Source organism: Coregonus lavaretus (assembly GCF_964263955.1).
Source record: "Coregonus lavaretus genome assembly, contig: HAP1_SCAFFOLD_4841, whole genome shotgun sequence".
NCBI classification, from domain to species: domain Eukaryota; kingdom Metazoa; phylum Chordata; class Actinopteri; order Salmoniformes; family Salmonidae; genus Coregonus; species Coregonus lavaretus.
The window spans coordinates 5,797-32,276 of record NW_028165563.1 but is presented as its reverse complement, the minus strand read 5'-3'; the positions used below and the strand labels follow the sequence as shown (position 1 = coordinate 32,276).

The window sequence follows — 26,480 nt, the reverse complement described above, 5'->3', positions numbered from 1 at the left end:
CAGAGCATGCGCAGACCAGCTGGCTGGTGTGTTTATGGACATATTCAATCTCTCCCTATCCCAGTCTGCTGTTCCCACATGCTTCAAGATGGCCATCATTGTTCCTGTACCCAAGAGAGCAAAGGTAACTGAACTAAATGACTATCGCCCCGTAGCACTCACCTCTGTCATCATGAAGTGCTTTGAGAGACTAGTTAAGGATCATATCACCTCTACATTACCTGTCACACTAGACCCACTTCAATTTGCATACTGCCCCAATAGATCCACAGACGATGCAATCGCCATCACACTGCACACTGCCCTATCCCATCTGGACAAGAGGAATACCTACAGTTGAAGTCAGATATAACCGCCCACGGGGACTGTGGGTTATGAGTTAACCTGCGCATCACTGTACTGTATACAGTTGAAGTCGGAAGTTTACATACACCTTAGCCAAATACATTTAAACTCAGTTTTTCACAATTCCTGACATTTAATCCTAGTAACAATTCCCTGTCTTAGGTCAGTTAGGATCACCACTTTATTTTAAGAATGTGAAATGTCAGAATAATAGTAGAGAGAATGATTTATTTCAGCTTTTATTTCTTTCATCACATTCCCAGTGGGTCAGAAGTTTACATACACTCAATTAGTATTTGGTAGCATTGCCTTTAAATTGTTTAACTTGGGTCAAACGTTTCGGGTAGCCTTCCACAAGCTTCCCACAATAAGTTGGGTGAATTTTGGCCCATTCCTACTGACAGAGCTGGTGTAACTGAGTCAGGTTTGTAGGCCTCCTTGCTCGCACACGCTTTTTCAGTTCTGCCCACACATTTTCTATAGGATTGAGGTCAGGGCTTTGTGATGGCCACTCCAATACCTTGACTTTGTTGTCCTTAAGCCATTTTGCCACAACTTTGGAAGTATGCTTGGGGTCATTATCCATTTGGAAGACCCATTTGCGACCAAGCTTTAACTTCCTGACTGATGTCTTGAGATGTTGCTTCAATATATCCACATAATTTTCCTTCCTCATGATGCCATCTATTTTGTGAAGTGCACCAGTCCCTCCCGCAGCAAAGCACCCCCACAGCATGATGCTGCCACCCCCGTGCTTCACGTTTGGGATGGTGTTCTTCGGCTTGCAAGCTGCCCCCTTTTTCCTCCAAACATAAAGATGGTCATTATGGCCAAACAGTTCTATTTTTGTTTCATCAGATCAGAGGACATTTCTCCAAAAAGTACGATCTTTGTCCCCATGTGCATTTGCAAATCGTAGTCTGGCTTTTTTTAATCTCTAGGAGACAGAACGCGTCTCCTTCCTGAGCGGTATGACGGCTGCGTGGTCCCATGGTGTTTATACTTGTGTACTATTGTTTGTACAGATGAACGTGGTACCTTCAGGCGTTTGGAAATTGCTCCCAAGGATGAATCAGACTTGTGGAGGACTACAATTGTTTTTCTGAGGTCTTGGCTGATTTCTTTTGATTTTCCCATGATGTCAAGCAATGAGGCACTGAGTTTGAAGGTAGGCCTTGAAATACATCCACAGGTACACCTCCAATTGACTCGAATTATGTCAATTAGCCTATCAGAAGCTTCTAAAACCATGACATAATTTTCTGGAATTTTCCAAGCTGTTTAAAGGCACAGTCAACTTAGTGTATGTAAACTTCTGACCCACTGAATTATAAGTGAAATAATCTGTCTGTAAACCATTGTTGGAAAAATTACTTGTGTCATGCACAAAGTAGATGTTCTAACCGACTTGCCAAAACTATAGTTTGTTAACAGGAAATTTGTGGAGTGGTTGAAAAACAAGTTTTAATGACTCCAACCTAAGTGTATGTAAACTTCCGATTTCAACTGTATGTAAAAATGCTGTTCATTGACTATAGCTCAGCATTCAACACCATAGTACCCTCCAAGCTCATCATTAAGCTCGAGGCCATGGGTCTGAACCCTGCCCTGTGCAACTGGGTCCTGGACTTCCTGACGGGCCGCCCCCAGGTGGTGAAGGTAGGAAACAACACCTCCACTTCGCTGATCCTAAACACTGGGGCCCCACAAGGGTGCGTGCTCAGCCCCCTCCTGTACTCCCTGTTCACCCATGACTGCGTGGCCAAGCATGCCTCCAACTCAATCATCAAGTTTGCAGACGACACAACAATAGTAGGCCTGATTCCCAACAATGACGAGATAGCCTACAGGGAGGAGGTGAGGGCTCTGGGAGTGTGGTGCCTGGAAAATAACCTCTCACTCAACGTCAACAAAACAAAGGAGATGATCGTGGACTTCAGGAAACAGCAGAGGGTGCACCCCCCTATCCACATCGACGGGACCGCAGTGGAGAAGGTGGAAAGCTTCAAGTTCCTTGGCTTGGCACCTAAAACCCTCACAAACGTTTACAGATGCACAATTGAGAGCATCCTGTCGGGCTGTATCACCGCCTGGTACGGCAACTGCACCGCCCAAAACCGCAGGGCTCTCCAGAGGGTGGTGCAGTTTGCCGAACGCATTACCGGAGGCAAACTATCCGCCCTCAAAGACACATACAGCACCCGATGTCACAGGAAGGCCAAAAATATCATCAAGGACATCAACCACCCGAGCCACTGCCTGTTCACCCCACTATCATCCAGAAGGCGAGGTCAGTACAGGTGCATCAAAGCTGGGACCGAGAGAATGAAAAACAGCTTCTATCTCAAGGCCATCAAGACTGTTAAATAGCCATCACTAGCACATTAGAGGCTGCTGCTGCCTATTGAAATCACTGGCCACTTTAAGAAATTGAACATTAGTCACTTTATTAATGTTTCCATATCTTGCACTACTCATCTCATATGTATATACTGCATTCTATTCTATAATATTCTACTGTATCTTAGTCCATGCCGCTCTGTCATTGCTTGTCCATATATGTATATATTCTTAAATTCCATTCCTTACTTAGATTTGTGTGTATTGGGTATATGTTGTGAAATTGTTAGATATTACTGCACTTTTGGAGCTAGAAGCACAAGCATTTCGCTACACCCGCTATAACATCTGCTAAACACGTGTATGTGACAAATAAAATGTGATTTGATTTGATGAAGGGGAGGAGACGGGTTAAAGAAGGATTTTTAAGCCTTGAGACAACTAAGACATGGATTGTGTATGTGTGCCATTCAGAGGGTGAATGGGCAAGACAAAATATTTAATTCACTTTGAACGGGGTATGGTAGTAGGTGCCAGGTGCACCGGTTTGTGTCAAGAACTGCAATGCTGCTGGGTTTTCCATGCTCAAAAGATTCCCGTGTGTATCAAGAATGGTCTACCACCCAAAGGACATCCAGCCAACTTGACACCTGTGGCAAGCATTGGAGTCAACATGGGCCGGCATCCCTGTGGAACGCTTTTGACACCTTGTAGAGTCCATGCCCCTGACGAGTTGAGGACATTCTGAGGGCAAGGGTGGGGGGCACCTTAATGTTTTGTGAAATGACTCCCAGACTCATGGGCCTCAACAATGTTTCCTCTTAGGGCCTCAGAGAGCTCTTTTGATCTTGGTATAACTTGTTACCTGTATGGTTAAGACCAAACCAGACCAAGTTTCTGACCTTCACGTAAGGCTGGACCCTCCATTTCTATCTTTAGTCATTTAATGGACGATAAAGGTACCAACGGGCGTTTCTGTGTAATTTTTCAGTGTTATTTGTTAAATTAGGTTACCTTTATCTGTCAATCGTGTTGAAATGAAGATCAAATATCCATCTGTCCAAAAAAAAACATAATTTTCAGAGGTACTTACTTCCTCACAGCAGCTGGTAGGTATCTCACCTTGACACAGTAGGCTATGCAGTTGTCCTGGTAGTGTTTACAGCATCTGTGTCTGGGCCCATGCTTGCATCTGGAGACAAACAACACGGTCACTACAACTCTGTGTGTGTGTGTGTGTGTGTGTGTTTGTAAACGTTGCTGTGTGTGTGTGTCCTCAAACAACACGGTCACTACAACATTTTACATTTTAAACATTTTTTACATTTTACGTCATTTAGCATTATTTTATTTATTTATTTCATACTGGCCCCCCGTGGGAATCGAACCCACAACCCTGGCATTGCAAACGCCGTGCTCTACCAACTGAGCTACCTCCCTGCCGGCCATTCCCTCCCCTCCCCTACCCTGGACGACGCAGGGCCAATTGTGCGCCGCCCCATGGGTCTCCCGGTCGCGGCCGGCTACGACAGAGCCTGGATACGAACCAGGATCTCTAGTGGCACAGCTAGCACTGCGATGCAGTGCCTTAGACCACTGCACCACTCGGGAGACTACAACTCTGTGTGTGTGTGTGTGTTTGTAAACGTTGCTGTGTGTGTGTGTATGTGTCCTCACATAGATTCTAGCAGTCTCCTGGTGAGGGCGATGAGGGACTTCCTGCCTGATGCGGGGCTTCCTGTTGACCCCTGTGACTCCGTGGTGACAGGTGTCTCCGGAGGTTGTGGATAGTTGTGCTCAGACAGAACGGAGTGCGTTGGAATCTCCTCCTTCCCAACGATGAACCTGGGGAGGAACATCAGGACAGAGATGAACCTAACCTCTAGCTATAATGGTCAATAACGGTCAGGACAGTGTGTGCCTCTCGCTAGCTGTCACTCAAATTGGCGAGGGGCTGAAGCTCATTGGCTGGAACTCGTATTGCTAGGGGGCTGGCCCACGTGACCCAAGCTTGCAGTACACCACCGTGTGTGTAGATACCATGAATAGGGAAAATGGCGCTGCACAGCTTCCAGTAAACAGTCCCTTTCAAACCAGGGATTTCGTGGCTAATTGAGGTTAGACAGTAATTCTGCTCATAGTTTATGCATGTATGAACTACACATTAATACATCCAACCCAAAGTGGGAGGTTTAAAAAATACTGACGAATTCGCCAAAGTTTCGTAGCGTGTATTTAACACTAAACACTTGCTAAATCCCAAACCAGTCCCTTCACTTTCCCCTCGGCCTCCGCCATATTCAGAAGCGTCCCAAAGCCGAGGGAGTGAATATTATCGAAGGTGTAGGGGCTAATTAGAATCTCCGATAGCCACTTTGACTGAGCCAGCTAAAATACTGTCTTTAGAGCAAAGTGCTATCCAAACACGCACCGCCATATGTTTGGAGTTTCATATAGAACCCTTACTTGAGTGCTGAGAAAGAGAATCCTTTAAGTCCATCTTTACTCCTGAAGAAGAACATGTAGAGAGATGCTGTGAAACAGAACAGCAGAACCTGGAGACAGAGACACAGAGAGAGAGAGGAGGGTGAGAGAGAGAGAGAGGAGGGTGAGAGACAGAGAGAGAGAGGAGGGTGAGAGACAGAGACACAGAGAGAGAGGAGGGTGAGAGACAGAGACACAGAGAGAGAGAGGAGGGTGAGAGACAGAGACACACAGAGAGAGAGGAGGGTGAGAGACAGAGACACACAGAGAGAGAGGAGGGTGAGAGAGAGACACAGAGAGGAGGGTGAGAGACAGAGACACAGAGAGAGAGAGAGGGTGAGAGACAGAGACAGAGAGAGAGAGAGGAGGATGAGAGACAGACACAGAGAGAGAGGAGGGTGAGAGACAGAGACAGAGAGAGAGGAGGATGAGAGACAGAGACACAGAGAGAGAGGAGGGTGAGAGACGGAGACACAGAGAGAGAGAGGAGGGTGAGAGACGGAGACACAGAGAGAGAGAGGAGGGTGAGAGACAGAGACAGAGAGAGAGAGGAGGGTGAGAGACAGAGACACAGAGAGAGAGAGGAGGGTGAGAGACAGAGACACAGAGAGAGAGAGGAGGGTGAGACACAGACACAGAGAGGAGGGTGAGAGACAGAGACACAGAGAGGAGGGTGAGAGACAGAGACAGAGAGAGAGAGAGGAGGGTGAGAGACAGAGACAGAGAGAGAGAGGAGGGTGAGAGACAGAGACAGAGAGAGGAGGGTGAGAGACAGAGAGAGAGAGAGGAGGGTGAGAGACAGAGAGAGAGAGGAGGGTGAGAGACAGAGAGAGAGAGGAGGGTGAGAGACAGATGGAGAGAGGAGGGTGAGAGACAGAGACACAGAGAGAGAGAGGAGGGTGAGAGACAGAGAGAGAGAGGAGGGTGAGAGACAGAGAGAGAGAGGAGGGTGAGAGACAGAGAGAGAGAGAGGAGGGTGAGAGACAGAGAGAGAGAGAGGAGGGTGAGAGACAGAGACACAGAGAGAGAGAGGAGGGTGAGAGACAGAGACACAGAGAGAGAGAGGAGGGTGAGAGACAGAGACAGAGACAGAGAGGAGGGTGAGAGACAGAGACAGAGAGAGAGAGGAGGATGAGAGACAGAGACAGAGAGGAGGGTGAGAGACAGAGACAGAGAGAGAGAGGAGGATGAGAGACAGAGACAGAGAGAGGAGGGTGAGAGACAGAGACAGAGACAGAGAGGAGGGTGAGAGACAGAGACACAGAGAGGAGGGTGAGAGACAGAGACACAGAGAGAGAGAGGAGGGTGAGAGACAGAGACAGAGAGGAGGGTGAGAGACAGAGACAGAGAGGAGGGTGAGAGACAGAGACAGAGAGAGAGAGGAGGATGAGAGACAGAGACACAGAGAGAGAGAGGAGGGTGAGAGACAGAGAGAGAGAGATGAGGGTGAGAGACAGAGAGAGAGAGGAGGGTGAGAGACAGAGACAGAGAGAGAGAGGAGGGTGAGAGACAGAGACAGAGAGAGAGAGGAGGGTGAGAGACAGAGAGAGGAGGGTGAGAGACAGAGAGAGAGAGGAGGGTGAGAGACAGAGAGAGAGAGGAGGGTGAGAGACAGAGACACAGAGAGAGAGAGGAGGGTGAGAGACAGAGACAGAGAGAGAGAGAGGAGGGTGAGAGACAGAGACAGAGAGAGAGAGGAGGGTGAGAGACAGAGACAGAGAGGAGGGTGAGAGACAGAGAGAGAGAGAGAGGAGGGTGAGAGACAGAGACAGAGAGGAGGGTGAGAGACAGAGAGAGAGAGAGGAGGGTGAGAGACAGAGACAGAGAGAGAGAGGAGGGTGAGAGACAGAGACAGAGAGGAGGGTGAGAGACAGAGACAGAGACAGAGAGAGGAGGGTGAGAGACAGAGACAGAGAGAGAGAGGAGGGTGAGAGACAGAGACAGAGAGGAGGGTGAGAGACAGAGACACAGAGAGAGGAGGGTGAGAGACAGAGACAGAGAGGAGGGTGAGAGACAGAGAGAGAGAGGAGGGTGAGACACAGAGAGAGAGAGAGAGGAGGGTGAGAGACAGAGACAGACAGAGAGAGAGGAGGGTGAGAGACAGAGACAGAGAGGAGGGTGAGAGACAGAGACACAGAGAGAGAGAGGAGGGTGAGAGACAGAGACACAGAGAGAGAGAGGAGGGTGAGAGACAGAGACACAGAGAGGAGGGTGAGAGACAGAGACACAGAGAGAGAGAGGAGGGTGAGAGACAGAGACAGAGAGAGAGAGAGAGGAGGGTGAGACACAGGGAGAGAGAGAAGAGGGTGAGAGACAGAGACACAGAGAGAGAGAGGAGGGTGAGACACAGAGAGAGAGAGGAGGGTGAGAGACAGAGACACACAGAGAGAGAGGAGGGTGAGACACAGAGAGAGAGAGGAGGGTGAGAGACAGAGACACAGAGAGAGAGAGGAGGGTGAGAGACAGAGACACAGAGAGAGAGAGGAGGGTGAGAGACAGAGACAGAGAGGAGGGTGAGAGACAGAGACAGAGACAGAGAGGAGGGTGAGAGACAGAGACAGAGAGAGAGAGGAGGATGAGAGACAGAGACACAGAGAGAGAGGAGGGTGAGAGACAGAGACAGAGAGAGAGAGGAGGGTGAGAGACAGAGACAGAGAGAGAGAGGAGGGTGAGAGACAGAGAGAGAGAGAGGAGGGTGAGAGACAGAGAGAGAGAGGAGGGTGAGAGACAGAGAGAGAGAGGAGGGTGAGAGACAGAGACACAGAGAGAGAGAGGAGGGTGAGAGACAGAGACAGAGAGAGAGAGAGGAGGGTGAGAGACAGAGACAGAGAGAGAGAGAGGAGGGTGAGAGACAGAGACAGAGAGAGAGAGGAGGGTGAGAGACAGAGACAGAGAGGAGGGTGAGAGACAGAGAGAGAGAGAGAGAGGAGGGTGAGAGACAGAGAGAGAGAGGAGGGTGAGAGACAGAGAGAGAGAGGAGGGTGAGAGACAGAGACACAGAGAGAGAGAGGAGGGTGAGAGACAGAGACAGACAGAGAGAGAGGAGGGTGAGAGACAGAGACACAGAGAGGAGGGTGAGAGACAGAGACAGAGAGAGAGAGAGGAGGGTGAGAGACAGAGACAGAGAGAGAGAGGAGGGTGAGAGACAGAGACAGAGAGAGGAGGGTGAGAGACAGAGAGAGAGAGAGGAGGGTGAGAGACAGAGAGAGAGAGGAGGATGAGAGACAGAGAGAGAGAGGAGGGTGAGAGACAGATGGAGAGAGGAGGGTGAGAGACAGAGACACAGAGAGAGAGAGGAGGGTGAGAGACAGAGAGAGAGAGGAGGGTGAGAGACAGAGAGAGAGAGAGGAGGGTGAGAGACAGAGAGAGAGAGAGGAGGGTGAGAGACAGAGACACAGAGAGAGAGAGGAGGGTGAGAGACAGAGACACAGAGAGAGAGAGGAGGGTGAGAGACAGAGACAGAGACAGAGAGGAGGGTGAGAGACAGAGACAGAGAGAGAGAGGAGGGTGAGAGAGAGACAGAGAGAGAGAGGAGGATGAGAGACAGAGACAGAGAGGAGGGTGAGAGACAGAGACAGAGAGAGAGAGGAGGATGAGAGACAGAGACAGAGAGAGGAGGGTGAGAGACAGAGACAGAGACAGAGAGGAGGGTGAGAGACAGAGACACAGAGAGGAGGGTGAGAGACAGAGACACAGAGAGAGAGAGGAGGGTGAGAGACAGAGACAGAGAGGAGGGTGAGAGACAGAGACAGAGAGGAGGGTGAGAGACAGAGACAGAGAGAGAGAGGAGGATGAGAGACAGAGACACAGAGAGAGAGAGGAGGGTGAGAGACAGAGAGAGAGAGAGGAGGGTGAGAGACAGAGAGAGAGAGGAGGGTGAGAGACAGCGACAGAGAGAGAGAGGAGGGTGAGAGACAGAGACAGAGAGAGAGAGGAGGGTGAGAGACAGAGAGAGGAGGGTGAGAGACAGAGACACAGAGAGAGAGAGGAGGGTGAGAGACAGAGACAGAGAGAGAGAGAGGAGGGTGAGAGACAGAGACAGAGAGAGAGAGGAGGGTGAGAGACAGAGACAGAGAGGAGGGTGAGAGACAGAGAGAGAGAGAGAGGAGGGTGAGAGACAGAGACAGAGAGGAGGGTGAGAGACAGAGAGAGAGAGGAGGGTGAGAGACAGAGACACAGAGAGAGAGAGAGAGGAGGGTGAGAGACAGAGACAGACAGAGAGAGAGGAGGGTGAGAGACAGAGACAGAGAGGAGGGTGAGAGACAGAGACACAGAGAGAGAGAGGAGGGTGAGAGACAGAGACACAGAGAGAGAGAGGAGGGTGAGAGACAGAGACACAGAGAGGAGGGTGAGAGACAGAGACACAGAGAGAGAGAGGAGGGTGAGAGACAGAGACAGAGAGAGAGAGAGGAGGGTGAGACACAGGGAGAGAGAGAGGAGGGTGAGAGACAGAGACACAGAGAGAGAGAGGAGGGTGAGACACAGAGAGAGAGAGGAGGGTGAGAGACAGAGACACAGAGAGAGAGAGGAGGGTGAGACACAGAGAGAGAGAGGAGGGTGAGAGACAGAGACACAGAGAGAGAGAGGGTGAGAGACAGAGACACAGAGAGAGAGAGGAGGGTGAGAGACAGAGACAGAGAGGAGGGTGAGAGACAGAGACAGAGACAGAGAGGAGGGTGAGAGACAGAGACAGAGAGAGAGAGGAGGATGAGAGACAGAGACACAGAGAGAGAGGAGGGTGAGAGACAGAGACAGAGAGAGAGAGGAGGGTGAGAGACAGAGATAGAGAGAGAGAGGAGGGTGAGAGACAGAGACAGAGAGGAGGGTGAGAGACAGAGACAGAGACAGAGAGGAGGGTGAGAGACAGAGACACAGAGAGAGAGAGGAGGGTGAGAGACAGAGACAGAGAGAGAGAGAGGAGGGTGAGAGACAGAGACAGAGAGAGAGAGGAGGGTGAGAGACAGAGACAGAGAGGAGGGTGAGAGACAGAGAGAGAGAGAGAGGAGGGTGAGAGACAGAGAGAGAGAGGAGGGTGAGAGACAGAGACACAGAGAGAGAGAGGAGGGTCAGAGACAGACAGAGAGAGAGGAGGGTGAGAGACAGAGACAGAGAGGAGGGTGAGAGACAGAGACACAGAGAGAGAGAGGAGGGTGAGAGACAGAGACAGAGAGAGAGAGAGGAGGGTGAGAGACAGAGACAGAGAGGAGGGTGAGAGACAGAGACACAGAGAGAGAGAGGAGGGTGAGAGACAGAGACACAGAGAGAGAGAGGAGGGTGAGAGACAGAGACACAGAGGAGGGTGAGAGACAGAGACACAGAGAGAGAGAGGAGGGTGAGAGACAGAGACACAGAGAGAGAGAGGAGGGTGAGAGACAGAGACAGAGAGAGAGAGAGGAGGGTGAGATTATATTAAATGAATAACACATCCCTCATACTTTCCAACCTCAAACTCCATCCCTCCCCCCTCCATCCCCCCAATCATCCTACCTCCCCGTGTTTGAGGGGGTTGACGATGCCTCGTGTGACGGCCATACGGAACAAGGTCTCTGTCGCCTAGGAAACCAAACACACACAAACAATGGTTATTCACATGTCTGTCCGTCTGTCTGTCTGTCTGTCTGGTCGCCCGTCTGTCTGTCTGGTCGTCTGTCTGTCTGTCTGGTCGCCCGTCTGTCTGTCTGTCTGGTTGTCTGTCTGTCTGGTCGCCCGTCTGTCTGGTCGCCCGTCTGTCTGGTCGCCCGTCTGTCTGTCTGTCTAGTCGCCCGTCTGTCTGTCTGTCTGTCTGGTCGCCCGTCTGTCTGTCTGTCTGTCTGGTCGCCCGTCTGTCTGTCTGTCTGTCTGGTCGCCCGTCTGTCTGTCTGTCTGTCTGTCTGGTCGCCCGTCTGTCTGTCTGTCTGTCTGGTCGCCCGTCTGTCTGTCTGTCTGTCTGGTCGCCCGTCTGTCTGTCTGTCTGGTCGCCCGTCTGTCTGTCTGGTCGCCCGTCTGTCTGTCTGTCTGGTCGCCCGTCTGTCTGTCTGTCTGGTCGCCCGTCTGTCTGTCTGTCTGGTCGCCCGTCTGTCTGTCTGGTCGTCCGTCTGTCTGTCTGGTCGCCCGTCTGTCTGTCTGGTCGCCCGTCTGTCTGTCTGGTCGCCCGTCTGTCTGTCTGGTCGCCTGTCTGTCTGTCCATCTGCATGTCCATCCGTCTGTCCGTCCATCCGTCTGTCCGTCCATCCGTCTGTCCGTCTGTCTGCCCGTCTGTCTGCCCGTCTGTCTGCCCGTCTGTCTGCCCGTCTGTCTGCCCGTCTGGCTACATTCGCATCATATGATCTCAGAGTAACAGCATGGTAGTAACAGGTAGAGAGTCTCTTACCAGGTTGGCCATGTAGATCGTCAGCAGACCTCTCCTATAGGAAAGACATTTTAAAAAGCTGATTAAACCTGAGTAGAGAAGACAGAAAACAGGGGAGGAGAGAGGAGGAGAGAGGAGAGGAGACAAGAGGAGAGGAGAAAAGAGGGGAGAGGAGAGGAGAGGAGAAAAGAGGGGAGAGGAGAGGGGAGGAGAGGAGAAGAGAAGAGAGGAGAGAAGAGAGGAGAAAAGAGAGGAGAGGAGAAAAGAGGGGAGAGGAGAGGAGAAAAGAGGAGACAAGAGGAGAGGAGAGGAGAAAAGAGGAGAGGGGAGGATAAAAGAGAGGAGAGGAGAAAAGAGGGGAGAGGAGAAAAGAGGGGAGAGGAGAAAAGAGGAGAGGAGAAAAGAGGAGAGGGGAGGATAAAAGAGAGGAGAGGAGAAAAGAGGGGAGAGGAGAAAAGAGGGGAGAGGAGAAAAGAGGAGAGAGGAGAAAAGAGGGTAGGAGAAAAGAGGGGAGAGGGGGAGAAACGAGGGGAGGGGAAGGAGAAACGAGGGGAGGGGAAGGAGAAACGAGGGGAGGGGGAGGAGAAAAGAGGGGAGGAGAAACGAGGGGAGAAGGGAGGAGAAAAGAGGGGAGAGGAAGAGGGAGGAGAAAAGAGGGGAGAGGAAGAGGGAAGGAGAAAAGAGGGGAGAGGGGAGGAGAAAAGAGGGGAGAGGGGAGGAGAAACGAGGGGAGAGGAGAGGGGAGGAGAAAAGAGGGGAGAAGGGAGGAGAAACGAGGGGAGAGGGGAGGAGAAAAGAGGGGAGAGGAGAAACGAGGGGAGAGGGGAGGGGAGGAGAAAAGAGGGGAGAAGGGAGGAGAAAAGAGAGGAGAGGGGAGGAGAAAATAGGGGGGAGGAGAGGAGAAACGAGGGGAGAGGAGAAAAGAGGGGAGAGGAGAGGGGAGGAGAAAAAAGGGGAGATGGGAGGAGAAAAGAGGGGAGAGGAGAGGGGAAAGAGGAGAGAGGAGAGGGGGAGGAGAGGAGAGGAGAAAAAAGGGGAGAGGAGAGGAGAAACGAGGGGAGAGGAGAAAAGAGGGGAGAGGAGAAAAGAGGGGAGAGGAGAGGGGAGGAGAAAAGAGGGGAGAAGGGAGAGGGGAGGAGGGGAGGAGAAACGAGGTGAGAGGAGAAAAGAGGGGAGAGGAGAGGGGAGGAGAAAAGAGGGGAGGAGAAAAGAGGGGAGAGGAGAGGGGAAGAGAGGAGAAAAGAGAGGAGAGGAGAAAAGAGGGGAGAGGAGAGGAGAAAAGAGGGGAGAGGAGAGGAGAAAAGAGGGGAGAGGGGAGGAGACAAGAGGAGCAAAGAGGGGAGGGGTAGGAGAAACGAGGGGAGGGGGAGGAGAAACGAGGGGAGGGGGAGGAGAAACGAGGGGAGGGGGGAGGAGAAAAGAAGGGAGAGGAGAAAAGAGGGGAGAGGAAGAGGGAAGGAGAAACGAGGGGAGAGGGGAGGAGAAAATAGGGGAGAAGGGAGGAGAAACGAGGGGAGAGGAGAGGGGAGGAGAAAAGAGGGGAGAGGAGAGACGAGGGGAGAGGAGTGGAGAAACGAGGGGAGAGGGGAGGGGAGGAGGAAATAGGGGAGAGGAGAAACGGGGGGAGAGGAGAGACGAGGGGAGAGGGGAGGAGAAACGAGGTGAGAGGGGAGGAGAAACGAGGGGGGAGGAGAAAAGAGGGGAGGAGAAAAGAGGGGAGAGGGGAGGAGAAAAGAGGGGAGAGGAGAGGAGAAAAGAGGAGCGGGGGAAAGAGGAGAGGGGGAGGAGAAATGAGGGGAGAGGAGAAAAGAGGGGAGAGGGGAGGAGAAAAGAGGGGAGAGGGGAGGAGAAAAGAGGGGAGAGGAGAGGAGAAAAGAGGGGAGAGGAGAGGAGAATAGAGGGGAGAGGAGAGGGGAGGAGAAAAGAGGGGAGGGGGGAGAAACGAGGGGAGGGGGGAGGAGAAACGAGGGGAGGAGAAACGAGGGGAGAAGGAAGGAGAAAAGAGGGGAGAGGAAGAGGGGAGGAGAAAAGAGGGGAGAGGAGAATCGAGGGGAGAGGAGAAAAGAGGGGAGAGGAGAGAGGAGAAACGAGGGGAGAGGGGAGGAGAAAAGAGGGGAGGAGAACAGAGGGGAGAGGAGAAAAGAGGGTAGGAGAAAAGAGGGGAGAGGAGAGGGTAGGAGAAAAGAGGGGAGAGGAGAGGGGAGGAGAAAAGAGGGGAGAGGAGAGGGGAGGAGAAACGAGGGGAGAGGAGAGGAGAAACGAGGGGAGAGGGGAGGAGAAACGAGGTGAGAGGGGAGGAGAAACGAGGGGAGAGGAGAAAAGAGGGGAGGAGAAAAGAGGGGAGGAGAAAAGAGGGGAGGAGAAAAGAGGGGAGAGGGGAGGAGAAAAGAGGGGAGAGGAGAGGAGAAAAGAGGAGAGGGGGAAGAGGAGAGAGGGGGAGGAGAAATGAGGGGAGAGGAGAAAAGAGGGGAGAGGGGAGGAGAAAAGAGGGGAGAGGAGAGGAGAAAAGAGGGGAGAGGAGAGGGGAGGAGAAAAGAGGGGAGGGGGGGAGAAACGAGGGGAGAGAGGAAGGAGAAACGAGGGGAGGGGGGAGGAGAAACGAGGGGAGGGGGAAGGAGAAAAGAGGGGAGAGGAGAGGGGAGGAGAAAATAGGGGAGAAGGGAGGAGAAACGAGGGGTGAGGGGAGGAGAAAAGAGGGGAGAGGAGAGGAGAAACAAGGGGAGAGGAGAAAAGAGGGGAGAGGAAGAGGGAAGGAGAAAAGAGGGGAGAGGGGAGGAGAAAAGAGAGGAGAGGGGAGGAGAAAAGAGAGGAGAGGGGAGGAGAAAAGAGAGGAGAGGGGAGGAGAAAAGAGAGGAGAGGGGAGGAGAAAAGAGAGGAAAGGGGAGGAGAAAAGAGGGGAGAGGGGAGTAGAAAAGAGGGGAGAGGAGAGGGGAGGAGAAAAGAGGGGAGAAGGGAGGAGAAACGAGGGGTGAGGGGAGGAGAAAAGAGGGGAGAGGAGAGGGGAGGAGAAAAGAGGGGAGAGGAGAAACGAGGAGAGAGGAGAAAAGAGGGGAGGAGAAAATAGGGGAGAAGGGAGGAGAAACGAGGGGAGAAGGGAGGAGAAAAGAGGGGAGAGGAGAGAGGAGAAAAGAGGGGAGAGGAGAGAGGAGAAAAGAGGGGAGAGGAGAGAGGAGAAACGAGGGGAGAGGAGAGAGGGGAGAGGGGAGGGGAGGAGAAAAGAGGGGAGGGGGGGAGAAACGAGGGGAGGGGGAAGGAGAAACGAGGGGAGGGGGAAGGAGAAACAAGGGGAGAGGAGAGGGGAGGAGAAAAGAGGGGAGAGGAGAGACGAGGGGAGAGGAGAGACGAGGGGAGAGGGGAGGAGAAACGAGGTGAGAGGGGAGGAGAAACGAGGGGAGAGGAGAAAAGAGGGGAGGAGAAAAGAGGGGAGGAGAAAAGAGGGGAGAGGGGAGGAGAAAAGAGGGGAGAGGAGAGGAGAAAAGAGGAGAGGGGGAAAGAGGAGAGGGGGAGGAGAAATGAGGGGAGAGGAGAGGAGAAAAGAGGGGAGAGGGGAGGAGAAAAGAGGGGAGAGGAGAAAAGAGGGTAGGAGAAAAGAGGGGAGAGGAGAGGGGAGGAGAAAAGAGGGGAGAGGAGAGGGGAGGAGAAAAGAGGGGAGGGGGGGAGAAACGAGGGGAGGGGGAAGGAGAAACGAGGGGAGAGGAGAGGGGAGGAGAAAATAGGGGAGAAGGGAGGAGAAACGAGGGGTGAGGGGAGGAGAAAAGAGGGGAGAGGAGAGGAGAAACAAGGGGAGAGGAGAAAAGAGGGGAGAGGAAGAGGGAAGGAGAAAAGAGGGGAGAGGGGAGGAGAAAAGAGAGGAGAGGGGAGGAGAAAAGAGAGGAGAGGGGAGGAGAAAAGAGAGGAGAGGGGAGGAGAAAAGAGGGGAGAGGGGAGGAGAAAAGAGAGGAGAGGGGAGGAGAAAAGAGAGGAGAGGGGAGGAGAAAAGAGAGGAGAGGGGAGGAGAAAAGAGGGGAGAGGAGAGGGGAGGAGAAAAGAGGGGAGAAGGGAGGAGAAACGAGGGGTGAGGGGAGGAGAAAAGAGGGGAGAGGAGAATCGAGGGGAGAGGAGAGGGGAGGAGAAAAGAGTGGAGAGGAGAAATGAGGAGAGAGGAGAAAAGAGGGGAGGAGAAAATAGGGGAGAAGGGAGGAGAAACGAGGGGAGAAGGAGGAGAAAAGAGGGGAGAGGAGAGAGGAGAAACGAGGGGAGAGGAGAGAGGGGAGAGGGGAGGGGAGGAGAAAAGAGGGGAGGGGGAAGGAGAAACGAGGGGAGGGGGAAGGAGAAACGAGGGGAGAGGAGAGGGGAGGAGAAAAGAGGGGAGAGGAGAGACAAGGGAGAGGAGAGGAGAGACGAGGGGAGAGGGGAGGAGAAACGAGGTGAGAGGGGAGGAGAAACGAGGGGAGAGGAGAAAAGAGGGGAGGAGAAAAGAGGAGAGAGGGGAGGAGAAAAGAGGGGAGAGGAGAGGAGAAAAGAGGAGAGGGGGAAAGAGGAGAGGGGGAGGAGAAATGAGGGGAGAGGAGAAAAGAGGGGAGAGGGGAGGAGAAAAGAGGGGAGAGGAGAAAAGAGGGTAGGAGAAAAGAGGGGAGAGGAGAGGGGAGGAGAAAAGAGGGGAGAGGAGAGGGGAGGAGAAACCAGGGGAGAGGAGAGGGGAGGAGAAACGAGGGGAGAGGAGAGGGGAGGAGAAACGAGGGGAGGGGAGGAGAAACGAGGGGAGGGGGAAGGAGAAACGAGGGGAGGGGGAAGGAGAAACGAGGGGAGAGGAGAGGGGAGGAGAAAAGAGGGGAGAGGAGAGACGAGGGGAGAGGAGAGGGGAGGAGAAAAGAGGGGAGAAGGGAGGAGAAACGAGGGGAGAGGAGAATCGAGGGGAGAGGAGAAAAGAGGGGAGAGGAGAGGGGAGGAGAAAAGAGGGGAGAGGGGAGGAGAAAAGAGGGGAGGAGAAAAGAGGGGAGTGGAGAAACGAGGAGAGAGGAGAAAAGAGGGGAGGTGAAAAGAGGGGAGAAGGGAGGAGAAACGAGGGGAGAGGGGAGGAGAAACGAGGGGAGAGGGGAGGAGAAAAGAGGGGAGAGGAGAGAGGAGAAACGAGGGGAGAGGAGAAAAGAGGGGAGAAGGGAGGAGAAACGAGGGGAGAGGGGAGGAGAAAAGAGAGGAGAGGGGAGGAGAAAAGAGGGGAGAGGGGAGGAGAACAGAGGGGAGAGGAGAAAAGAGGGTAGGAGAAAAGAGGGGAGAGGAGAGGAGAAAAGAGGGGAGAGGAGAGGGGAGGAGAAAAGAGGGGAGAGGAGAGGGGAGGAGAAAAGAGGGGAGGGGGAAGGAGAAACGAGGGGAGGGGGAAGGAAAAACGAGGGGAGGGGGAAGGAGAAATGAGGGGAGGGGGAAGGAGAAACGAGGGGAGGGGGGAGGGGAGGAGAAACGAGGGGGGGGAGGAGAAACGAGGGGAGGAGAAACGAGGGGAGAAGGGAGGAGAAAAGAGGGGAGAGGAAGAGGGAAGGAGAAAAGAGGGGAGAGGGGAGGAGAAGAGATGGAGAGGAGAGGGGAGGAGAGGAGAGGGTGGGGAGAGGAGAGGAGAGGAGAGGAGAGGAGAGGAGAGGAGAGGAGAGGAGAGGAGAGGAGAAAAGAGGGGAGAGGGGAGGAGAAGAGATGGAGAGGAGAGGAGAGGAGAGGAGAGGGTGGGGAGAGGAGAGGAGAGGAGAGGAGAGGAGAAACGAGGGGAGAGGAGAGGGGAGGAGAAAAGAGGGGAGAGGGGAGGAGAAAAGAGGGGAGAAGGGAGGAGAAACGAGGGGAGAGGAGAGGGGAAGAGAAAAGAGGGGAGAAGGGAGATGAAAAGAGAGGAGAGGGGAGGAGAAAAGAGGGGAGAGGAGAGGAGAAACGAGGGGAGAGGGGAGGAGAAACGAGGGGAGATGAGAAAAGAGGGGAGAGGATAAAAGAGGGGAGAGGAGAAAAGAGGGGAGGAGAAAAGAGGGGAGAGGAGAGGAGAAAAGAGGAGAGGGGGAGGAGAGGAGAAACGAGGGGAGAGGGGAGGAGAAAAGAGGAGAGAGGATAGGAGAAAAGAGGGGAGAGGAGAAACGAGGGGAGAGGAGAAAAGAGGGGAGAGGGGAGGAGAAAAGAGGGGAGAGGGGAGGAGAAAAGAGGGGAGAGGGGAGGAGAAAAGAGGAGAGGAGAAAAGAAGGGAGAGGAGAGGAGAAAAGAGGGGAGAGGAGAAACGAGGGGAGAGGAGAAAAGAGGGGGGAGGAGAGGGGAGGAGAAAAGAGGGGAGGAGAAAAGAGGGTAGGAGAAAAGAGGGGAGAGGAGAGGGGAGGAGAAACGAGGGGAGAAGGGAGGAGAAAATAGGGGAGAGGAGAAGAGAAACAAGGGGAGAGGAGAAAAGAGGGGAGAGGAGAGGGGAGGAGAAAAGAGGGGAGGGGGGGAGAAACGAGGGGAGGGGGAAGGAGAAACGAGGGGAGGGGGAAGGAGAAATGAGGGGAGGGGGAAGGAGAAACGAGGGGAGGGGGGAGGGGAGGAGAAATGAGGGGAGGGGGAGGAGAAACGAGGGGAGGAGAAACGAGGGGAGAGGAAGAGGGAAGGAGAAAAGAGGGGAGAGGAAGAGGGAAGGAGAAAAGAGGGGAGAGGGGAGGAGAGGAGAGGAGAGGGTGGGGAGAGGAGAGGAGAGGAGAGGAGAAAAGAGGGGAGAGGGGAGGAGAAAAGAGGGGAGAAGGGAGGAGAAACGAGGGGAGAGGAGAGGGGAAGAGAAAAGAGGGGAGAAGGGAGATGAAAAGAGAGGAGAGGGGAGGAGAAAAGAGGGGAGAGGAGAGGAGAAACGAGGGGAGGAGAAACGAGGGGAGATGAGAAAAGAGGGGAGAGGATAAAAGAGGGGAGAGGAGAAAAGAGGGGAGGAGAAAAGAGGGGAGAGGAGAGGAGAAAAGAGGAGAGGGGGAGGAGAGGAGAAATGAGGGGAGAGGGGAGGAGAAAAGAGGGGAGAGGAGAAACGAGGGGAGAGGAGAAAAGAGGGGAGAGGGGAGGAGAAAAGAGGGGAGAGGGGAGGAGAAAAGAGGGGAAAGGGGAGGAGAAAAGAGGGGAGAGGGGAGGAGAAAAGATGGGAGAGGAGAGGAGAAAAGAGGAGAGGGGGAAAGAGGAGAGAGGAGAGGGGGAGGAGAGGAGAAAAGAGGGGAGAGGGGAGGAGAAAAGAGGAGAGGAGAAAAGAGGGGAGAGGAGAGGAGAGGAGAAAAGAGGGGAGAGGAGAAACGAGGGGAGAGGAGAAAAGAGGGGGGAGGAGAGGGGAGGAGAAAAGAGGGGAGGAGAAAAGAGGGGAGAGGAGAGGGTAGGAGAAAAGAGGGGAGAGGAGAGGGGAGGGGGGGAGAAACGAGGGGAGGGGGAGAAACGAGGGGAGAGGGAAGGAGAAACGAGGGGAGGGGGAAGGAGAAACGAGGGGAGGGGGGAGGGTAGGAGAAACGAGGGGAGGGGGAGGAGAAACGAGGGGAGAGGGGAGGAGAAACGAGGGGAGAAGGGAGGAGAAAAGAGGGGAGAGGAGAAGAGAAACAAGGGGAGAGGAGAAAAGAGGGGAGAGGAAGAGGGGAGGAGAAAAGAGGGGAGAAAAGAGAGGAGAGGAGTAAAGAGGGGAGAGGAGAGGAGAAACGAGGGGAGAGGAGAAACGAGGGGAGAGGAGAAACGAGGGGAGAGGAGAAACGAGGGGAGAGGAGAAACGAGGGGAGAGGAGAAGAGGGGAGAGGGGAGGAGAAACGAGGGGAGAGGAGAGGGGAGGAGAAAAGAGGGGAGAAGGGAGGAGAAAAGAGAGGAGAGGGGAGGAGAAAAGAGGGGAGTGGGGAGGAGAAAAGAGGGGAGAGGGGAGGAGAAAAGAGGGGAGAGGGGAGGAGAAAAGAGGGGAGAGGAGAGGAGAAAAGAGGAGAGGGGGAAAGAGGAGAGGGGGAGAGGAGAAAAGAGGAGAGGGGGAAAGAGGAGAGAGGAGGAGGAGAGGAGAAAAGATGAGAGGGGGAAAGAGGAGAGAGGAGGAGGAGAGGAGAAACGAGGGGAGAGGGGAGGAGAAAAGAAGGGAGTGGGGAGGAGAAAAGAGGGAAGAGGGGAGGAGAAACGAGGGGAGAGGGGAGGGAAAAGAGGGGAGAGGGGAGGAGAAAAGAGGAGAGAGGAGAGGAGAAAAGAGGAGAGAGGAGAGGAGAAAAGAGGGGAGAGGGGAGGAGAGGAGAGGAGAGGGTGGGGAGAGGAGAGGAGAGGAGAGGAGAAAAGAGGGGAGAGGGGAGGAGAAAAGAGGGGAGAAGGGAGGAGAAACGAGGGGAGAGGAGAGGGGAAGAGAAAAGAGGGGAGAAGGGAGATGAAAAGAGAGGAGAGGGGAGGAGAAAAGAGGGGAGAGGAGAGGAGAAACGAGGGGAGGAGAAACGAGGGGAGATGAGAAAAGAGGGGAGAGGATAAAAGAGGGGAGAGGAGAAAAGAGGGGAGGAGAAAAGAGGGGAGAGGAGAGGAGAAAAGAGGAGAGGGGGAGGAGAGGAGAAATGAGGGGAGAGGGGAGGAGAAAAGAGGGGAGAGGAGAAACGAGGGGAGAGGAGAAAAGAGGGGAGAGGGGAGGAGAAAAGAGGGGAGAGGGGAGGAGAAAAGAGGGGAAAGGGGAGGAGAAAAGAGGGGAGAGGGGAGGAGAAAAGATGGGAGAGGAGAGGAGAAAAGAGGAGAGGGGGAAAGAGGAGAGAGGAGAGGGGGAGGAGAGGAGAAAAGAGGGGAGAGGGGAGGAGAAAAGAGGAGAGGAGAAAAGAGGGGAGAGGAGAGGAGAGGAGAAAAGAGGGGAGAGGAGAAACGAGGGGAGAGGAGAAAAGAGGGGGGAGGAGAGGGGAGGAGAAAAGAGGGGAGGAGAAAAGAGGGGAGAGGAGAGGGTAGGAGAAAAGAGGGGAGAGGAGAGGGGAGGGGGGGAGAAACGAGGGGAGGGGGAGAAACGAGGGGAGAGGGAAGGAGAAACGAGGGGAGGGGGAAGGAGAAACGAGGGGAGGGGGGAGGGTAGGAGAAACGAGGGGAGGGGGAGGAGAAACGAGGGGAGAGGGGAGGAGAAACGAGGGGAGAAGGGAGGAGAAAAGAGGGGAGAGGAGAAGAGAAACAAGGGGAGAGGAGAAAAGAGGGGAGAGGAAGAGGGGAGGAGAAAAGAGGGGAGAAAAGAGAGGAGAGGAGTAAAGAGGGGAGAGGAGAGGAGAAACGAGGGGAGAGGAGAAACGAGGGGAGAGGAGAAACGAGGGGAGAGGAGAAACGAGGGGAGAGGAGAAACGAGGGGAGAGGAGAAGAGGGGAGAGGGGAGGAGAAACGAGGGGAGAGGAGAGGGGAGGAGAAAAGAGGGGAGAAGGGAGGAGAAAAGAGAGGAGAGGGGAGGAGAAAAGAGGGGAGTGGGGAGGAGAAAAGAGGGGAGAGGGGAGGAGAAAAGAGGGGAGAGGGGAGGAGAAAAGAGGGGAGAGGAGAGGAGAAAAGAGGAGAGGGGGAAAGAGGAGAGGGGGAGAGGAGAAAAGAGGAGAGGGGGAAAGAGGAGAGAGGAGGAGGAGAGGAGAAAAGATGAGAGGGGGAAAGAGGAGAGAGGAGGAGGAGAGGAGAAACGAGGGGAGAGGGGAGGAGAAAAGAAGGGAGTGGGGAGGAGAAAAGAGGGAAGAGGGGAGGAGAAACGAGGGGAGAGGGGAGGGAAAAGAGGGGAGAGGGGAGGAGAAAAGAGGAGAGAGGAGAGGAGAAAAGAGGAGAGAGGAGAGGAGAAAAGAGGGGAGAGGGGAGGAGAAAAGAGGGGAGAGGAGAAAAGAGGAGAGAGGAGAGGAGAAACGAGGGGAGAGGGGAGGAGAAACGAGGGGAGAGGGGAGGAGAAACGAGGTGAGAGGGGAGGAGAAAAGAGGAGAGAGGAGAGGAGAAACGAGGGGAGAGGGGAGGAGAAACGAGGGGAGAGGGGAGGAGAAACGAGGGGAGAGGGGAGGAGAAACGAGGTGAGAGGGGAGGAGAAACGAGGGGAGAGGGGAGGGGAGGAGGAAATAGGGGAGAGGAGAAACGGGGGGAGAGGAGAGGGGAGGAGAAAAGAGGGGAGAGGAGAAATGAGTGGAGGGGGAAGAGAAACGAGGGGAGGGGGAGGAGAAACGAGGGGAGAGGGGAGGAGAAATGAGGGGAGAGGGGAGGAGAAACGAGGGGAGAGGGGAGGAGAAACGAGGGGAGAGGGGAGGAGAAACGAGGGGAGAGGGGAGGGGAGGAGGAAATAGGGGAGAGGAGAAACGGGGGGAGAGGAGAGGGGAGGAGAAAAGAGGGGAGAGGAGAAAAGAGCGGCAAGGAGAGGAGAGGAGAAACGAGGGGAGAGGGGAGGAGAAAAGAAGGGAGAGGGGAGGAGAAAAGAGGGGAGAGAGGGGAGAGGGGTTACCTGCTCTTGCGTTCCATGAGGATAGAGATGTAAGAGGCAGGTAGAGCTGCTCCGAACCCAGCAGACCAGGAGGTGAACCCACCCAGCAGTCTCCTAACACACACACCAAACAACATCACAATGTTTATCTCGACTCTTATCTGACCCTGCCTGGTATCACCTAGTCGCTATGGACTTCACCCCACCGGGATAGAGGAGAGACTGTTCCCAGCCTTCTGATTGGCTGATGGGCCATCAGGTCAGGCCACTCAAGGTCAGAGAGTGTGTGTGTGTGTGTGTGTGTGTGTGCGTGCGTGCGTGTGTGTGTGTGCGTGCGTGTGTGTGTTACCTGAGGATGCAGAAGAAGGCAATGTAGAGTCCTCCATTAGCAGTAAGGAAGGAGGTAGACTGGAGGATCTCAGGGAGGAGTCTTTTCAGATAATACTCCTTCTTCCTCCTCCGCAAGATGGCTGCTATCTACACACAGCCAGACACACACACACACACACACACACACACACACACGATAAGCTCTAGAAGTGAACATAAAGTTACACAAATGCAAACAATCGTAGGAGCAGTCTAAACTAACCTTACTGTCCATGTTCAGAACACAGTATCATTCATCTGAGACAAAACACTTGACCCACAGATAATTACAATGTCACACACTAAACAGGAGAGAGGGACAGATAGAGGGGCAAGGAAGAGATGGCCTCCTAGAGAGAATGGGAGAACAGAGGGACAGATAGAGGGGCAAGGAAGAGATGGCCTCCTAGAGAGAATGGGAGAACAGATAGAGGAGCAAGGAAGAGATGGCCTCCTAGAGAGAATGGGAGAACAGAGGGACAGATAGAGGGGCAAGGAAGAGATGGCCTCCTAGAGAGAATGGGAGAACAGAGGGACAGATAGAGGGGCAAGGAAGAGATGGCCTCCTAGAGAGAATGGGAGAACAGAGGGACAGATAGAGGAGCAAGGAAGAGATGGCCTCCTAGAGAGAATGGGAGAACAGAGGGACAGATAGAGGGGCAAGGAAGAGATGGCCTCCTAGAGAGAATGGGAGAACAGAGGGACAGATAGAGGGGCAAGGAAGAGATGGCCTCCTAGAGAGAACGGGAGAACAGAGGGACAGATAGAGGGGCAAGGAAGAGATGGCCTCCTAGAGAGAATGGGAGAACAGGTAGAGGGGCAAGGAAGAGATGGCCTCCTAGAGAGAACGGGAGAACAGATAGAGGAGTCAGAGACAGACAGACAGACAGACAGACAGACAGACAGACAGACAGACAGACAGACAGACAGACAGACAGACAGACAGACAGACAGACAGACAGGCTGAATGACAGCTGGTGCCTAGTAGTATAAGCCTCTTAGTTAACTGTAGTGTAGTGTACTTGCTCCTGTAGTGTACTTGCTCCTGTAGTGTACTTGCTCCTGTGGTGTAGTATACAGTACTGTAGTGTACTGTAGTGTACTTTCTACTGTAGTGTACTGTAGTGTACTTTCTACTGTAGTGTACTTTCTACTGTAGTGTACTTTCTACTGTAGTGTACTGTAGTGTACTTTCTACTGTAGTGTACTTTCTACTGTAGTGTACTGTAGTGTACTTTCTACTGTAGTGTACTTTCTACTGTAGTGTACTGTAGTGTACTTTCTACTGTAGTGTACTGTAGTGTACTTTCTACTGTAGTGTACTGTAGTGTACTTGCTACTGTAGTGTACTTGCTACTGTAGTGTACCATATTGTACTTTCTACTGTAGTGTACTGTAGTGTACTTTCTACTGTAGTGTACTGTAGTGTACTTTCTACTGTAGTGTACTTTCTACTGTAGTGTACTTTCTACTGTAGTGTACTTTCTACTGTAGTGTACTGTAGTGTACTTTCTACTGTAGTGTACTGTAGTGTACTTTCTACTGTAGTGTACTGTAGTGTACTTTCTACTGTAGTGTACTTTCTACTGTAGTGTACTGTAGTGTACTTTCTACTGTAGTGTACTGTAGTGTACTTTCTACTGTAGTGTACTTTCTACTGTAGTGTACTGTAGTGTACTTTCTACTGTAGTGTACTGTAGTGTACTTTCTACTGTAGTGTACTGTAGTGTACTTTCTACTGTAGTGTACTTTCTACTATAGTGTACCATAGTGTACTTGCTACTGTAGTGTACTTTCAACTGTAGTGTACCATAGTGTACTTTCTACCAGTGTACTTGCTACTGTAGTGTACCGTAGTGTACTTTCTTCTGTAGTGTACCATAGTGTACTTGCTACTGTAGTGTACCGTAGTGTACTTTCTTCTGTAGTGTACCATAGTGTACTTGCTACTGTAGTGTACCATAGTGTACTTTCTTCTGTAGTGTACTGTAGTCTACTTTCTGTGGTCCTCTGTAGCTCAGCTGGTAGAGCACGGCGCTTGTAACGCCAAGGTAGTGGGTTCGATCCCCGTGCCACCCATACACAAAAATGTATGCACGCACGACTGTAAGTCGCTTTGGATAAAAGCGTCTGCTAAATGGCATATTATTATTATTATTATTTACTGTAGTGTACTTGCTACTGTAATTTCGCCTAAGAACACAGCCATGAATAAAGAATGGTACCAACACATCCTCCGAGAGCAACTTCTCCCAACCATCCAAGAACAGTTTGGTGACGAACAATGCCTTTTCCAGCATGATGGAGCACCTTGCCATAAGCCAAAAGTGATAACTAAGTGGCTCGGGGAACAAAACATCGACATTTTGGGTCCATGGCCAGGAAACTCCCCAGACCTTAATCCCATTGAGAACTTGTGGTCAATCCTCAAGAGGTGGCTGGACAAACTAAAACCCACAAATTCTGACAAACTCCAAGCATTGATTATGCAAGAATGGGCTGCCATCAGTCAGGATGTGGCCCAGAAGTTAATTGACAGCATGCCAGGGCGGATTGCAGAGGTCTTGAAAAAGAAGGGTCAACACTGCAAATATTGACTCTTTGCATAAACTTCATGTAATTGTCAATAAAAGCCTTTGACACGTTTGGAATGCTTGTAACATCTGACAAAAATATCTAAAAACACTAAAGCAGCAAACTTTGTGAAGACCAATACTTGTGTCATTCTCAAAACGTTTGACCACGACTGTACTTGCTACTGTAGGCTACTTGCTACCAGGCCTGGAATTTCATGATTTTAGGGTCAAGGCCATTTGGCCTTCAAGAGGTGCCATCTGCCAGGGCACCAAGGCCATTAACCAAAACACTGTGGCTATTCTCTTAAGAAAAACACAAGTGTTTGTAAATGTACATAAATAATTAGCCTACATGTCAAAGTCTAGGTGATAGTCTATGGTATTGGCTACAGTCTGTCATGTCAGTCTAGGTGATAGTCTATGGTATTGACTACAGTCTGTCATGTCAAAGTGTAGGTGATAGTCTATGGTATTGACTACAGTCTGTCATGTCAAAGTGTAGGTGATAGTCTATGGTATTGACTACAGTCTGTCATGTCAAAGTGTAGGTGATAGTCTATGGTATTGACTACAGTCTGTCATGTCAAAGTGTAGGTGATAGTCTATGGTATTGACTACAGTCTGTCATGTCAAAGTGTAGGTGATAGTCTATGGTATTGGCTACAGTCTGTCATGTCAAAGTGTAGGTGATAGTCTATGGTATTGACTACAGTCTGTCATGTCAGTCTAGGTGATAGTCTATGGTATTGGCTACAGTCTGTCATGTCAAAGTGTAGGTGATAGTCTATGGTATTGACTACAGTCTGTCATGTCAAAGTGTAGGTGATAGTCTATGGTATTGACTACAGTCTGTCAAGTCAAAGTGTAGGTGATAGTCTATGGTATTGACTACAGTCTGTCATGTCAAAGTGTAGGTGATAGTCTATGGTATTGACTACAGTCTGTCATGTCAGTCTAGGTGATAGTCTATGGTATTGACTACAGTCTGTCATGTCAGTCTAGGTGATAGTCTATGGTATTGGCTACAGTCTGTCATGTCAGTCTAGGTGATAGTCTATGGTATTGGCTACAGTCTGTCACGTCAAAGTGTAGGTGATAGTCTATGGTATTGACTACAGTCTGTCATGTCAAAGTGTAGGTGATAGTCTATGGTATTGGCTACAGTCTGTCATGTCAAAGTGTAGGTGATAGTCTATGGTATTGGCTACAGTCTGTCATGTCAAAGTGTAGGTGATAGTCTATGGTATTGGCTACAGTCTGTCATGTCAAAGTGTAGGTGATAGTCTATGGTATTGACTACAGTCTGTCATGTCAAAGTCTAGGTGATAGTCTATGGTATTGACTACAGTCTGTCATGTCAAAGTGTAGGTGATAGTCTATGGTATTGACTACAGTCTGTCATGTCAAAGTGTAGGTGATAGTCTATGGTATTGACTACAGTCTGTCATGTCAAAGTGTAGGTGATAGTCTATGGTATTGACTACAGTCTGTCATGTCAGTCTAGGTGATAGTCTATGGTATTGGCTACAGTCTGTCATGTCAAAGTGTAGGTGATAGTCTATGGTATTGACTACAGTCTGTCATGTCAAAGTGTAGGTGATAGTCTATGGTATTGACTACAGTCTGTCATGTCAAAGTGTAGGTGATAGTCTATGGTATTGGCTACAGTCTGTCATGTCAGTCTAGG

At 52.2% G+C, this 26,480-nt stretch overlaps 1 protein-coding gene across 1 annotated transcript in view; it reads right to left on the bottom strand.

Annotated features, from left to right (window-relative positions):
- The window catches only part of tmem135 (transmembrane protein 135), a gene marked incomplete at its 5' end in the record, with an annotated part of 36,012 nt that extends 13,560 nt beyond the window's left edge, over nucleotides 1-22,452 (bottom strand). Inside the window, 8 exons of the mRNA XM_084190873.1 lie at nucleotides 3,808-3,877; nucleotides 4,363-4,530; nucleotides 5,152-5,240; nucleotides 10,657-10,722; nucleotides 11,519-11,552; nucleotides 21,870-21,962; nucleotides 22,198-22,325; nucleotides 22,441-22,452. Coding sequence (XP_084046999.1) covers nucleotides 3,808-3,877; nucleotides 4,363-4,530; nucleotides 5,152-5,240; nucleotides 10,657-10,722; nucleotides 11,519-11,552; nucleotides 21,870-21,962; nucleotides 22,198-22,325; nucleotides 22,441-22,452 — 660 coding nt within the window. The remainder of the gene's footprint in view (nucleotides 1-3,807; nucleotides 3,878-4,362; nucleotides 4,531-5,151; nucleotides 5,241-10,656; nucleotides 10,723-11,518; nucleotides 11,553-21,869; nucleotides 21,963-22,197; nucleotides 22,326-22,440) is intronic.
- Between the last annotated feature and the right edge of the window lie 4,028 nt (nucleotides 22,453-26,480).